Below are 16,191 nucleotides of genomic sequence, written 5' to 3' on the forward strand. Positions count from 1 at the left end.
GAACATGACCGAATCCCATCCAATCCAGCAATCTACAGGCGTCAAGCTCCCAAAGGATATATTCGGCAGAGCCTTCTGGAACTCGTCAACGGTCAGATGAATGAGGGCCGGCATCAATCAGAACACCATCTTGGCGCGAGAAGAACCCTAGGACCGCCTCCGTTATTGAAGCAAAACTAGCAGGCCCCCACGTCCCTGGTCAGAACAACAAAGGAGAAGGCAACCGTGACGCCGTCTGTGTAGATACGTCACTCGCCACTCCGGCTTGTGCCAGGCGACGACCAGAATGGGCATGGCAACCAGTGCGACAATCTCCAGGCGGCAACCGAAGAGCAACGGTGAGTCCACGACCTAGGGTTTCTGAAGGATCCCCCAAATCCACGCACCTCCGCTGCCAGATCGTCGCCACGGGGACCTCCGGCGATGAGCCTGGGCTCGGGTCCCGTGATCTACCGCTTCTAGGCGCCGCCACAAGGAGCCACCTCCAAACCCATCATCCCCGGCGGAGGGGACGCCATCACCGCCATGTCCGGAGCCGCCGCTCCATGATCCTTGTGCCGCAGATCGGATGACGCCCCCTGCCGAAGCTGCCGTCCACGCTGCGCCGTCGAGTGCCGCCAAGAGAAGCACCCGATGGAAGAGGGCGTGTAGCTGATCCGATCCGCCGCCATGCGCAGGCCCTCCCAACTGCGCCATGGCCGCGGGGTGCTAGGGCCCCGCCGTCCCCTTCATTGGTGGTGCCCGGGATTCCCGGTGGCCTCCTCTGGGGACGACAAGGGGGGAGACAGGATGGAGGAGGTGGTGGCGGGTGGCGGCTAGGGTCCCCCCCGGTTGCCCTGGGCTGGGGGAGCGACGCGAGGGAGCGTTCCTTTCGTTCGTTCTACCATACCTGTGTATACACGAGTTATTCACTTGAAACAATTTTAGTGTCAATGAGTTATATTTGAACTATATATTGATATGAAGATTCTTTTGCCACTAACTGATCATCCCATTGGCCCAACCAGCAACCAGTTTCCCCTTACTTAACCATTTGGGTAGCATTTTCTAGCAATCTTAGCTAGTGGTATATTTCACAGCAGATCATAAAAATTAGTTCGACAACAGAAAAACAAAGCCTTAAAAAACTTGGCCGAGGAAAGTAAACTAACCATTAAACCTACCGACAAACCACAAAATTAAACCTCATGTTTCTTTTAGCACGTCTTGCAACAGGAAAAGGGACATGTAGCGCATTGCAGCGGTATTACTACTATCTACAACAAGTCGAGAGAATCAATTGATTTTTGTGAGACCAATGCCTTGTATCTGGAATCTTTCCGGGGATTAATTTTGTGAGACCAGGGTTGATCTAAATAATACGGAATAGATCATGAAGACGGAGTCTCCACCAAATATAAAGATATGGGCGCTCTGGAAAGGGAAAGTACTATATGCACAGATCCTGTCAGTAGATAAATATTAAGAAGCACATCGCGCGCGGGCATCAAAAGGTACGTTCAGTTCACTTGCATCCATGTGCGGTTAAATGGTCTTGACTCCCAAGTCTCGATCGATGGAACAATGTTTGTGCTAGTCAAAGTGCTCAAAATCACATGTAAAGTCCTGCACGAAGACTATATTCTTTTTATTTACCAGAAGACTGAAATGAGCATGATCAGCTATCCCACTTTATTTCTTATGCATGCTTGTTATTATGTCGCATATAGTATACTTTAAGATAAGTTCTTTTTAGCAGAGGAGTAAGTAGTAATCAAGTTTGATGTTTGAGACTGAGAAACTACATGCAGTATACAGTACATGATTGAACTACATACATGTTCAAGCCACTATCTCTCTTCATATATAAGCCAGAAAAGGTACTGTCATGCCAACCATGTCCATGTTCTCCCGGGGGTTTTCTTAATTAAGGAGAAATGATCCCAGAAGTGCCAAGATCAAGCCATTAGAGGTCACTGAAAGACGATGATCGACAAGGCCGGAATTTCAAGAAAGACCCCAGTAAGTACAGATAGTATTATTTTGGTAAGCTAGCTAGCGGCGTCTCTTCCGATCGATGGCTTTCGAATTTGTTTGTTCAAGTGGGCGTTCGATCCATTCCAGCCGAGGCCACGACTGACTGACGTGAGGAAGACACAGCCGCGCACACGTTAGCCAGGCTGAGCTGGGAGCGATCCGCGTTTATCGAACACAATCATTAATTATTACGTGCTTTGTTTATTGACGCTAAGCGCGTCCTGTGCGCTAAAGACGCCTCCAGACACGGGGCCTGGAATTTCTGCGGGCACACACTGTTCAGTGCGCGAGAGATAGTTAACATGATTTGAAGAGCATCGATCGAGTAGAACATGTTTTACATGGCGTACGTAGAGTACAAATTCAGCATGATAGCGAAATTAAGGGAGATTATTCGGGTGGACTAGTCACTAGTAAGTTGGTTAGTTTGATTATGACATTATTCGGGTGGAGTACTCGCTATAATGTCCAATAGTAGGTGCTAACCCTTACCCCGCCGTCCAATCTAGCCGCTTTGTGATGCTATATACCATCTAATTTACACAGTAAACCTAGCTTTCGGCTGCTGTGTCGACATGAGATAATGCTACACAAGCACACTGCATAACAGTATAATCAGTGACTAATTGACAACTAAGATGGCGCGACACTCCATGTCGATAATTCCGCAAAAAAAAGATAATTACCATGTAGTATTACCACGCAGTGTCGTACTTGATACGATTATCGACACTATGTTTCGCGGTAATGATCGTGTAACTTCTTTTTGGTCGGTATAGTACGGCAAATCGCGAACCAACCTATGGTTGAATGGTTAGAAGGACCCTGGTATCTTTAGCTCATTAGGGTTCAAATTCTGATGCTCACATTATTCTTAATTTTTTTAGGATTTCCGGCGATGCGCGTTTAGTGGGAGAAAACGTTCCCATCGAGTACGAGACGTTTGTAGTGACTTCGTCAATTTTAAGAAGATATGCGGCTCAGTCTCCCAAATGTGCTTATAAGGATAGGGTCTACCACATGGTTAAGTGGTCGGAGATCTGCAAGCGCAAGGACGAGGGGGCCGGGGGGGGGGGGGGGGGCTTTGGTTCGGGCACCAATACATTATTCTCGCTGGATCGGTGGTTGGGTATTAGTCCCTTTGATGAGCGTTTTTACCCGCTCTCCCGCCCCCAGCTCACCGCAGGGGCAGCTTTGGCGGATCTTGGTAATGTGTCGTTCAAACGCACATTTGGCCCCCAGGAACGGGCTCAATGGGAGGAGTTGTTGGAATGCATTACCCTTCACCCCCCCCCCCCCTCCTTAGAGCCTGATGCCGTTTCGTGGCACTTGGAGCCAAGTGGTCGGTTCTCCACTAAGTCCCTCTATAAGGCGATTTTGGCCACACCTAGCCTGCCCGAGCTTAATCTCCTTTGGGAGCTTAAGCTGCTAATGAAGATCCGTATCTTCCTTTGGCAATGGGCTCGTGGCCGTCTTCCCTCAGGAACGGAGGTGCTTAAATGCAGCGGTCCCTCTGATGGGCTTTGCCCGCTTTGCTATATTTCGGAAGATCCCAATCATATTTTCTTCTGATGCCCGGTCGCGATCTTCCTTTGGAGCTGCTTCCGGGACGTGGTGCGAGGGAATTGGTGTCATGATAACCTCCCGGATTTGTTTCGGGAGGTCCTTAGTTCCCCATGCAGGATTCGCCCGGCCCTTTGGGTGGCCGTAGGCGCCTTTGCCTGGACCCTTTGGAACGTGCGCAACAAGATAGTAATTGAGCACGTGATTCCACTTCGTGCGACTGACGCGATTTATAAATGTGTGGCTTCTTACAGCTCTGGAACCTCTTAGCAAGCGGCAACATTGGGATCACATCGACTTCATCCGTGACGGCCTTCGCTCCTCCGCAGGATCCCTTACGCCTCTGACACCACCACCGCCTCCGGAGCCCGATTAGCTAATCTATGTTTTTTAGGGGTTTGTTGTGCTGTGCCCCCAGCCAGACTTATTTTGTTTCTTACTGCACTTGTTTCTCTTGAACCTCGAACTCTCCTTGTTGTCGGATGTTGGTGCGGTTGCTTTATAATATAAAGCGGGGGAAACCCTATTTCGTATAAGGATAGGGTCTGCGTGTGTGTTCGTATAAATGAGTGTATGCAGTGGCGAATCTTGGGAAAAAACGGAGGGCAGGCTCAAACTAGACGAAGGAATGATTCTGGACGAGTATAGACAGGATTTTGACTGTGTGGGCTTTATGGGCTGCCGCTGATTGCCTGGGCTGGGCCAAATACTAGTAGAAAAAAATAAATCGCATCTCTGGAGGGGGGGGGGGGGGGGCTCGAGCCTGTTAAAGCCCCCCAGTAGATTCACCCCTGAGTGTATGCACGTATATATGAGCGCATGTGTCTATACTGTGTTGTTGAAAAAAGAAAAATATAGTACGGCAAATTGTCCTCAAACCCTGACCTGATTTGGGCTGGATATGAGGGTTGCCGGTCAGCTCGGACATTTGAGACCGGTTTAAGGCGGCCCCCTATATATGCGCATGCGTTTGTATTGTGTTCTTGAGAAAAAATACAGTACGGCAAATCGTGCTCAAACGTGACCTGATTTTTACCGTGCAGCCCGACCGGCCCTCCGCTTGTACTTAAAATTACCCCGGCACCCCTGGGCCCGTGCTGCGTTTGCGTGCGGAGAACACTTTGCGCCTGAGATGAAAGAGAAAGTCAGCGACCTGACCTCCCACCATCGTCCATGCATGTCTCTTCTCCTCTCTCCAGAGGAGGAAAAGAACAGTGTCCACTCCCAGTGACTGCCTCTCCACTCGCACCGCCCCCCCCCCCCCCCCCCCCCCCCCCCCCCCCACCCCAGGTCAGTCCCTCTCTCTCTATCGCACAGACAATTTTGTCCTCTAGGGAGCACCAGACCACACATGACACGCCATCTCCCACATCTCTCTCCACAAAAGACAGGCAGCCTGCGGTTGCACAGCCTTTCTCTCCCTCTCTTTCGTATCATCTGCGTCGACCTCTCTCCACAAAGCTAGCTAGCTGTTGAGTCTTGAGTTCGTGTGAATTTGCCAAGCATAAGCTCGAGCTAGCTCTAGGCTGTCTTCGTGCCTACTTGGTATACTTCATATATACATACATACACACCAGAGAGGGAGAGAGAGAAAGGGGTAGTCATGTGCGACTACTTCTTGAAGAGGGCTGATGGCGACCAGCAGGCCGGAGACCTCACCGACATCGTCCGAGCCGGCGGAGCCATGCCGGCTGGCTCTACGGATCCCCCGTCGACGGCCACCGAGTGGCTGCAGCTGCCGGCTGACCCGATCCTCTTCCCGCTGCCCCAGACGTCGTCCTCGGACGGTGCTGGGCCGAGCAGCGCAGACGCTCTCGGTGACCCGTTCTCCGGCCTCCCGGATGCCTTCAGCACCGACTACCCCTCCTCCTCCGGCAGCGCCGCCGCCGACTTCTTCGACGCCGTCCAGGACGCGATGGGTGTCGGCATGGCCAAGCAGGTCGGCTTCGTCGACACGACCGGCTGCGGCGGCGGTGGAACAACTGTTGGTGCTGGTGGCGGGTTCCTGGACATGAGGAATCACCATATGTTTCCAGGGGAGATGCCGATGCGCGTGCTGTCGCCGTACGCGCTGATGGGCGGTGGCGCGGCGAAGCTCGGCGTGCCGATGGCCGGGCACGGGCAGGCGGCTGGCCCGTGCGCGTTCGACGCCGTCGCAGGGCTGCAGATGTCGTCCTCACCGCGTGGCGGGGGGATCAAGCGCAGGTTCGGCACCGGCCATCGTTAGCTAGCTGCAGTCTGTTCAGTCAGATCTACACAAGTCCGCCTTAATTTCTTCGATTCCTCCCGACAAGTGTAATTAAGCACGGAGTTCCTTGTCGTGGGGGCACTGTTCAGGATTCGTAATTTAGGGAAAGTTTGCAGCTCCATTTCCTCCCACCGTGCTTAGTTTTTCCTCATTCTGCAACTCCCTAGAATGTAAGGATCGAGATGAAAGAAGAGAAATTAAATGCATGGCCAGTTTTGGGCTATGACAAAAACAGCAATATTTTGTAGGAGTATAAGAAAAAAATATATACTTCTGATATAAATTAACTCAATCTTTACATATACACCAGAATACATGATACCTAGACCATACCCCCCCAGCTCCTAGTTATTACAGCAAACCCTAGTTTTCAGTTTCCTTCAGCTTTAGATAGTAAAGCACATGTACTACTAATTGCTCAAAACTGTGTGTGGATGCTGGATGGAAGTCTAAATTAAGGTGGTGGTCTCGTGTTTGATGCAGGAAGAACCAGGCAAGGAAGGTGGTGTGCATCCCAGCACCTGCAGCAGCAGTGGCCGGGAAGACCACTGGGGAGGTTGTTCCTTCTGATCTCTGGGCTTGGAGGAAGTATGGCCAGAAGCCTATCAAAGGCTCCCCCTACCCAAGGTACGACATGGAGCACCCCATTAATCTCTCTCTGCTGGTACTGGTATATAGCTGCATCTCTTTCACTCAGTCTCTGTAGGTCTCTTCTGCTCCATGTAGAGTATATATCAGGCCAGGGTATGTGTGCCTGTAATAATTATGGCGATCATGTAATCATAGTAAGAGCATGCATGCTCAAACTCACATAGATTCTCCTCCTCAACGAGGAGAGAAAACACTCGAACATATGCATTTCTCTCTTTTGTAACATTTCTAGTATCTGGTTAGTTGCAGAAGAATATGATAAGCTAGCTTGCATCTATTCCAACTGGCAAGGGGGGAAGCTAGTACCTCATTGAACTGTTATGTTTTCTTTTTCTGTTGGAGTTGTATTTATTACTTTGTCCTTTCAACTTGACATCTCCAGTTTAATTGTACAGTTCAAACAATGTTTATAGTGCATTCAAGTAGGCTCACACTTTCATATTGCTTTCTCACCACAAGGATTATGTGTTGGGCTGAACAAATAAACCGACCATGTGCTGATCTCCTTCATACATTCATCAACATTTTGGTGCTTCAAGTTTAGTATGAAATTAGCTTGTCCTATTTAAAGTTAATAATGCATGTGAAGAAAAAAGTTTGACCCGTGTACAGTTATAAGAAGATTGGAGATTATATATGACCTTACTTACTACTTTGTCAAACTACTCAATATTCCATTCATCCAAAATATACATAAGATAACCAACCATTGAATTAAATAATTTTTTAGTTTGTGGCTGCATCTGGCATGCATATGCTTACACGGCTTCTTTTGTAAGACGTGGTTCATCGACAACTGAAACTAATGAACTTTCCTAGTATTGGTTGAAACTAATCTGTTTAAAATTAACAAATATGAAATGATTAAGTTCGGCAGGTTGGAGATACTCTGACACCATGTGTATACTTCCGAAAATCTTAACATCCTTTTTTTATCATGTCATAAATTTAAAGCATTCTAAATCATATGGTGGTTAAAATAAATTAATATTTAAATGACATAAGTATGTGGTATTGTTTATCAAGGAATTGACATCCCATTGCCTAAGAAATACATACCACAATGTCAAAATTTACACATACCCACCCATCTCAAATAAAAATAGTTCCGCGCGCTCTTTAGCCTTTTCATTTATCCTCTTATTAAAATACCTCTCATCTGCCAATGCATTTTTAGTCCTATGTCAATGTCATAAAAACAGAGCTATTTTTTTCACAGGGAATAAAAAGAGAGCTAATTAACTCCACTTGTACTTGCATATGCCTTGTTTTAGTTGGATGTGTGATGGAGGAAATGTTTTTTCAATTCTTTAATGTTTTTATGGTTTTACTTAACTTAGTAGTATATGTGTGTGTTAGCTGCATCCATGATGTTTTGTGGAAAGTTTGAAGCACTTTATGATGTACTGCAGCAAACAGGGACACCAGTGTGTGCCCCTGGTCATCAAACAATTCCCAGTGATGTAACTAGGGAGTGGTAGTACATATCATATGCTCTAGAATCCACAATAGATTTCTGACGAAACTTTTTACCATGCATTGCATGTCCAGAGGGTACTACAGATGCAGTAGCTCCAAGGGGTGCCCTGCACGGAAGCAAGTGGAGCGCAGCCGGACGGACCCCAACATGCTGGTCATCACCTACACCTCGGAGCACAACCACCCATGGCCGACGCAGCGCAATGTGCTCGCCGGCTCCACTCGGTCCCACTACGCGAAGAACAGCAGCAACACAGATGCAGCTTCGTCCAAGAACAGCAAGAACTCCTCGCGCAACCAGCACAAGCCAGTCGTCAAGGCAGAATCAAAGGATCAATCCGCCGCCACCCCGGCCGCCACGAGCACGACCACCACGGCGACCACAAGTACCGGCAACAACACACCTCCGATGGCTGTGAAAGAGGAGGCAGAAATGGAGAGAAGGATAGGCGGTGATACTACAGCAACGGTGGGTTATTACAGTGACCATCTCCTGCAGCAGATGTTCAGCCAGAGCTACAGGCCGATGATGCCCGAGGAGGCCGGCGGCTATCACCACCAGGACGACTTCTTCGCCGACCTCACTGAGCTGGACTCCGACCCTGTCAGCCTCATCTTCTCCACGGAGTACATGGAGGCCAGACCTGGCAAGGAGAAGGCAGCAGCCAAGGACGACGTGGATTCATTATTCATGATGGACTGGGCGCCCGCTAGTGCTGCTGTTACTACTTCTGCAGGGAGCGCGCTTGAGCAAGGGGACATGGGTTTATGAGTTTTGACGTCAATTAGTTACCTTAAAACATACCAGGCTTGCACCATCGATGCATGTGCAAATGCGAACACCACATTTGAGGACATTTAGATATAGGCTTGAAATAACCTTGATGATAACAGGAGCAAGAAAAGGAAAGTATGGGTTTTCCCCCTCTCTCTTTACTCTTTATATTAGTTATTACACACTGCGTGCTCCTTCCTGATGTTATTGAGTATGGTTTGTTGAAGATGATCTAGTATATAGTACATTTTTTTCTTGGTACATTCACATAGTAGGAGGTAAGACAAACAGTCTTTCAAATGAAAAATAATAGAGAACCGGGCCAGACGGTTTTCAGTGGCCTCTCGTTCTTCAGAATATGAAGAACATGGACTTGTTTCTTGTTAATTATTCATGTTTAGAAGAACCCGGAGTCCACACTATGATTTTGAGGGATTTTCTGAGTTTATCTTCGTGCTTCCAGACGGAGTATGTCGAATGTGGGCGCATGGATGAAAGTGTTACCGAGAGTTTAGTTAATGGAGTTATAGTTGCTCATCTATGTTGTACATATGAAGAACAACAATGTATATCACTATTGTAGACCTTTTTTTTTGGCCTACACTTCAACATTTGGTGTTCGTCTACTTTCTGAAGTGTGCAATGGATGATTATGAGGAACAATGGGAGGCTATGTCTATGTTGTATTGGTGGGACGTCTTTAATTCAGCCTCGGCGCTTGAGGATCATGAGCCCCCTCGTGATATTGTTGACAATTATATGCAACCAAAGTATGACCCCGGTGCCAGGGGCGAACCCACGTTATGGTGAGTGGGGGCCCAGGCACCCACTGAAAATTTGAAATTTCAGCAAGACTTGCTTGTGTTTTTGAAAAAAATATGCTTAAATTCTTTGAATTTCTATAGAATATGCCCCCACTGAATTAGTTTGCCCCCACTCCAAATACTTTCTAGGTCCGCCACTGCCCGGTGCCAATAGCAGTTGTGAGCAATGCAAGGTTGAAAAGTGTAACATCAGTTTGATCCTGTTCTTCGTGTGTGCAATGAAGGCAGTGACACCGGGAGGAGGTTTACGGGGTGCCGGCTAATAATTTTCTTACTTTGAATGTGGTTGACCCCCCCCCCCCCCCGGCCCCCCTGCCTGTTGGGGAACGTAGCATGCAATTTCAAAAAAATTCTAAGCTCACGCAAGATCTATCTAGGAGATGCATAGCAACGAGAGGGGAAGAGTGTGTCCATGTACCCTCGTAGACCGAAAGCGTAAGCGTTTGACAACGCAGTTGATGTAGTCGAACTTCTTCTCCTTCCGATCGATCAAGCACCGAACGTATGGCACCTCTGAGTTCTGCACATGTTCAGCTCGATTACGTGCGTCGAACTCTTGATCCAGCAAAGTGTCGAGGGAGAGTTTCGTCAGCACGACGGTGTGGTGACGGTGATGGTGAAGTGATTCGCGCAGGGCTTCGCCTAAGCACTACGACAATATGACCGAAGGCATAAACTGTGGAGGGGGTGCCGCACACAGCTAGGAATCAATCTTGTGTGTTCTAGCGGTGCCCCCCACATATATATAGGTGGGAGAGGGAGAGGGGCTGCAAGGGGCGCCCCAAGTAGGAGTAATCCTACTTGGGCGCCTCCTCCAAGTCGGCCTCCCCCCTTCCATATCCATCGGAGGGGGAAGGAAAGAGAGGGGGAGGGGAAGGAAAAGGGGAGGCCTAGTAGAAAACTGGGCTTTGGTCACAGGGCAATATTCACATTAGTCCCGGTTCATTCACGAACCGGGACTAATGCGAGCATTGGTCCCGGTTCGTGCGGCCAGGGGCCTGCCGGGCCTCGTGGGGGCATTGGTCCCGGTTCGTCCGGCCCCTTTGGTCCCGGTTGGTGGGACAAACCGGGACCAATGGGCCACGCTCCTGGCCCACCACCCTTTGTCCCGGTTCATACCACAAACCGGGACTAAAGGGCTGGTCCTAGTTGCGGCCAGTGTTTAGTCCCACCTCGCCAACCGAAGGGCGCTCACACCAGTTTATAAGCCCGTCCCTCTCTGCCTTGTCGAGCTCCTCTCAAAGTGAAAATAGATGCCCTTATACAGGGAATTTGACCTAAATTCACAGTAAATTTCTTTGAATTTCATAGAAATTTATTATGAATTTAGGTTGAATTTTCTCTATAGGCGCATCTATGTTCATTTTTTATAGTAAATAAAATAAATAAACCTTAATAAAATAAAATAAAATAAACTATAGTAACTAAAATAAATAAACCTTAATAAATTAAATAAAAATAGCAGCAGTAAAATAAATAAAAATAGCAGCAGTAAAATAAATAAAAATAAAATAATTAAAGTAAAATACATAAGTAATTAGAAATAAAATAAATAAGTTTTTTGTTGTAAGTAGAAACAAAACAAAACAAATAAAGCAAAAGAGAAAACAAAAAACAGAGAAAAAAATTATGCCACCTACTGGGCCACCACGGCCTGAATACGACTTGAAACCCATCCATGGGCCAGGATTCAGGCCCGCAGAAGGCCCAGTAGGCCCCACAGGCAAAGAGAACGGTTAGGCCCGAAAGCCTGCAGTTGAGAGGAGCTCGAGAGGGTGGGCGCAGCAGCGCTTATAAACCACTCTCGAGCCCTCTCAACTAGCGAGGTGGGACTAAACTTTTGACGCGGGGCAGCACAAGGCCTTTGGTCCCGGTTGGTGCCACCAACCGGGACTAAAGGGGTCATTGGTCCCGGTTCGTGGCACCAACCGGGACCAAAGGCCTTTAGTCCCGGTTGGTGCCACGAACCGGGACCAATGAGTTCCCTATATATACCCCATCGCCACAGCAGAGCACTCCACAGTGCTCTGTTTTTTCTGGCCGGCGAGGGGAGGGCATTTGGGTGCTCTAGCTCACCTCCTATGCACATGAGGTGTTCGATGAAATGTCTGAGCCACACTAGTTAATCTTTCTCCTCTCGAAACTCGACCTCCGAGCTCCATTTTCCCCGAGATTTGTCTAGGTTTAGCGGTCCGTCACGTCCCGTCCCCGTCTTCACCGCCGTCGATCGCCCGCGCCGATCTCGTCGCCAGCACCACCGTGGTGAGCCTCTTGTTCTTATCTTCTTTCTGAAAGGAAAAAATTCTTACTTTAGATAGATACTTGTCTAATTTTGTTACTTTTATTATTCCTTCTTATTACATAGTGCGATGGTTTTGGTATCCGCCCCCGTCGGCCCTCGTCCTGTCTATGATTCGGATGTGGTATATATTATCTTTTTATAACTATTTGGTTCATTTATTGTTTATGACAAATATACCGACCAACGTGACATAGATTTTATTTATCTAGGAGGTGGTTGAACCGGAAATTCTAACCGACCCTATTGTCGAGAGGTTAAATTTAGTTGAAGAAGAAAACAATTACTTGAAGGAAAAAATAAAAAAATTGAGGAGGAGAAGATGATATTGGAGTTGCATGTTGCGGATGTCGTCGATGATCACAAGATCAAGATGGATGCAATGCGCTTGAAGATTAGAAAGATTAGAAAATATGCCATTCATACCGAGGCTTGGTATCATTATGCCGTTGGATCAATTGTTACCTTGGTTGCGATTATGATCGCATTTGTTTTCGCATTGAAATGTTTTACATAGTTTCAATGTATGGTTTAATTAATTAGATGCTCTGGAGAGCTATATATATGTTGTTAGATGAGAACTATGTATGTACTTTGGTTTTAATGTGATGATGAACTTCTATTAATTTGGTCACTTAATTATCTATTCATGATGTTCTGTAATGGTTTTTGACACACTTAATTATATATAATGCACGCAGATGAACCGGCAATGGATGTACGGTGACAGACACACCTCCGAGTACATTAAGGGCGTGCATGATTTTCTCGAAGTGGCTGAGGCAAACAAGCAGAATGGTTTTATGTGTTGTCCATGCCCTATATGTGGGAATACGAAGTCTTACTCTGACCGGAAAATCCTTCACACCCACCTGCTTTACAAGGGTTTCATGCCACACTATAATGTTTGGACGAGGCACGGAGAAATAGGGGTTATGATGGAAGACGGCGAAGAAGAAGAGGACGATGACAACTATGTGCCCCCTGAATACGGTGATGCTGCAACGGGGGAAGCTGCTGAAGATCAAGAGGAACCAGACGATGTGCCCAATGATGCTGCAAGGGGGGAAGCTGCTGAAGATCAAGAGGAACCAGTGCCCGATGATGATGATCTCCGCCGGGTCATTGTCGATGCAAGGACGCAATGCGAAAGTCAAAAGGAGAAGCTGAAGTTCGATCGCATGTTAGAGGATCACAAAAAAGGGTTGTACCCCAATTGCGAAGATGGCAACACAAAGCTCGGTACCGTACTGGAATTGCTGCAGTGGAAGGCAGAGAATGCTGTGCCTGACAAAGGATTTGAGAAGCTATTGAAAATATTGAAGAAGAAGCTTCCAAAGGATAACGAATTGCCCGACAGTACATACGCAGCAAAGAAGGTCGTATGCCCTCTAGGATTGGAGGTGCAGAAGATACATGCATGCCCTAATGACTGCATCCTCTACCGCGGTGCGTACAAGGATCTGAACGCATGCCCGGTATGCGGTGCATTGCGGTATAAGATCAGACGAGATGACCCTGGTGATGTTGACGGCCAGCCCCCCAGGAAGAGGGTTCCTGCGAAGGTGATGTGGTATGCTCCTATAATACCACGGTTGAAACGTCTGTTCAGAAACGAAGAGCATGCCAAGTTGATGCGATGGCACAGTGAGGACCGTAAGAAAGACGGGAAGTTGAGAGCACCCGCTGACGGGTCGCAGTGGAGAAAAATCGAGAGAAAGTACTGGGCTGAGTTTGCAGCTGACCCAAGGAACGTATGGTTTGGTTTAAGCGCGGATGGCATTAATCCTTTCGGGGAGCAGAGCAGCAATCACAGCACCTGGCCCGTGACTCTATGTATGTATAACCTTCCTCCTTGGATGTGCATGAAGCGGAAGTTCATTATGATGCCAGTTCTCATCCAAGGCCCTAAGCAACCCGGCAACGACATTGATGTGTACCTAAGGCCATTAGTTGAAGAACTTTTACAGCTGTGGAATGGAAACGGTGTACGTACGTGGGATGAGCACAAACAGGAGGAATTTAACCTGCACGCGTTGCTGTTTGTAACCATCAACGATTGGCCCGCTCTCAGTAACCTTTCAGGACAGACAAACAAGGGATACCACGCATGCACGCACTGTTTAGATGACACTGAAAGTATATACCTGGACAAATGCAGGAAGAATGTGTACCTGGGCCATCGTCGATTTCTTCCGACCAACCATCAATGTCGAAAGAAAGGCAAGCATTTCAAAGGCGAGGCAGATCACCGGAAGAAGCCCGCCATGCGTACCGGTGATCACGTACTTGCTATGGTCAATGATTTACACGTAATCTTTGGAAAGGGTCCCGGCGGACTAGCTGTTCCGAATGACGCTGAGGGACACGCACCCATGTGGAAGAAGAAATCTATATTTTGGGACCTACCCTACTGGAAAGAGCTAGAGGTCCGCTCTTCAATCGACGTGATGCACGTGACGAAGAACCTTTGCGTGAACCTGCTAGGCTTCTTGGGCGTGTATGGGAAGACAAAAGATACACCTGAGGCACGGGAGGACCTGCAACGTTTGCACGAAAAAGACGGCATGCCTCCGAAGCAGTATGAAGGTCCTGCCAGCTACGCTCTTACGAAAGAAGAGAAAGAAATCTTCTTTGAATGCCTGCTCAGTATGAAGGTCCCGACTGGCTTCTCGTCGAATATAAAGGGAATAATAAATATGCCAGAGAAAAAGTTCCAGAACCTAAAGTCTCATGACTGCCACGTGATTATGACGCAACTGCTTCCGGTTGCATTGAGGGGGCTTCTACCGGAAAACGTCCGATTAGCCATTGTGAAGCTATGTGCATTCCTCAATGCAATCTCTCAGAAGGTGATCGATCCAGAAATCATACCAAGGCTAAGGAGTGATGTGGCGCAATGTCTTGTCAGTTTCGAGCTGGTGTTCCCACCATCCTTCTTCAATATCATGACGCACGTCCTAGTTCATCTAGTCGACGAGATTGTCATTCTGGGGCCCGTATTTCTACACAATATGTTCCCCTTTGAGAGGTTCATGGGAGTCCTAAAGAAATATGTCCGTAACCGCGCTAGGCCAGAAGGAAGCATCTCCATGGGCCATCAAACAGAGGATGTCATTGGGTTTTGTGTTGACTTCATTCCTGGCCTTAAGAAGATAGGTCTCCCTAAATCGCGGTATGAGGGGAGACTGACTGGAAAAGGCACGCTTGGAGGGGACTCAATAATATGCAGGGACGGATATTCTTGGTCTCAAGCACACTACACAGTTCTACAGAACTCTACCTTGGTGACCCCGTATGTCGATGAACACAAGAACAGTCTGCGCTCCAAACACCCGGAGCAGTGTGACGACTGGATTACATGTGAACACATCAGGACTTTCAGCAGTTGGTTGGAAACACGTCTCAGAGGTGACACCACTGTTTGTGATGAGTTGTACTCGTTGTCCAGGGGACCATCTTCGACTGTATTGACTTACAAAGGATACGAGATAAATGGGAATACATTTTACACGATCGCCCAAGATCAAAAGAGCACCAACCAAAACAGCGGTGTCCGCTTTGATGCAGCAACCGAGAGGGGAAAGGACACATATTATGGTTACATAATGGACATATGGGAACTTGACTACGGACATGATTTTAAGGTCCCTTTGTTTAAGTGCAAATGGGTCAATCTGTCAGGAGGCGGGGTACAGGTAGACCCACAGTACGGAATGACAACAGTGGATCTGAACAATCTTGGGTACACTGACGAACCGTTCGTCCTAGCCAATGATGTGGCACAGGTTATCTATGTGAAGGACATGTCTACCAGACCGAGAAAAAGAAAAGATAAGGAAGCGAATACATCATACGATGAGCCAAAGCGCCACATAGTTCTTTCAGGAAAAAGGGACATTGTGGGAGTGGAGGGCAAGACAGACATGTCTGAAGATTATGAAAAGTTTCATGAAATTCCTCCCTTCAAAGTCAAGGCTGACCCAAGCATCCTGATAAACGATGAAGATTATCCATGGTTACGGCGCAATAAGCAAATGACACAAGCGAAGAAAAAGTGAAGACTTTCTCCCGCAACTATTATGATGATACCATGCCAACTTTGTAACAGACGAGTATGATACCATTGTCCGTTTTGTACACGAAGTGCATCTAGTTTTTGCCGTAACCCTCTCAACTTTCTTGCACATGCTATGTGGATGAAATGATGATACCATGCCAACTTTCAACCTTTTCAGAGTTCATTTGAAATGCTTTTCAATTTTAGGGTCTTATAGCTCAAAATAATTAGTAAATGCATGAAAAATAACAGGCCAAAAATTAAAAATTATGCCAC

At 47.5% G+C, this 16,191-nt stretch overlaps 1 protein-coding gene across 1 annotated transcript; it reads left to right on the forward strand.

The window, feature by feature from the left end:
• Positions 1-4,904: 4,904 nt before the first annotated feature.
• On the forward strand, positions 4,905-8,987 carry LOC123145172 (probable WRKY transcription factor 35). The gene is made up of 3 exons (XM_044564511.1): positions 4,905-5,784; positions 6,311-6,454; positions 8,030-8,987. The coding sequence occupies exons 1-3, from the start codon at positions 5,183-5,185 to the stop codon at positions 8,727-8,729; spliced, it is 1,446 nt and encodes a 481-aa protein (XP_044420446.1). The 5' UTR covers positions 4,905-5,182; the 3' UTR covers positions 8,730-8,987.
• The last annotated feature ends 7,204 nt before the right edge of the window (positions 8,988-16,191 follow it).

This window comes from Triticum aestivum, chromosome 6D (genome assembly GCF_018294505.1).
Source record: "Triticum aestivum cultivar Chinese Spring chromosome 6D, IWGSC CS RefSeq v2.1, whole genome shotgun sequence".
Lineage (NCBI taxonomy): Eukaryota > Viridiplantae > Streptophyta > Magnoliopsida > Poales > Poaceae > Triticum > Triticum aestivum.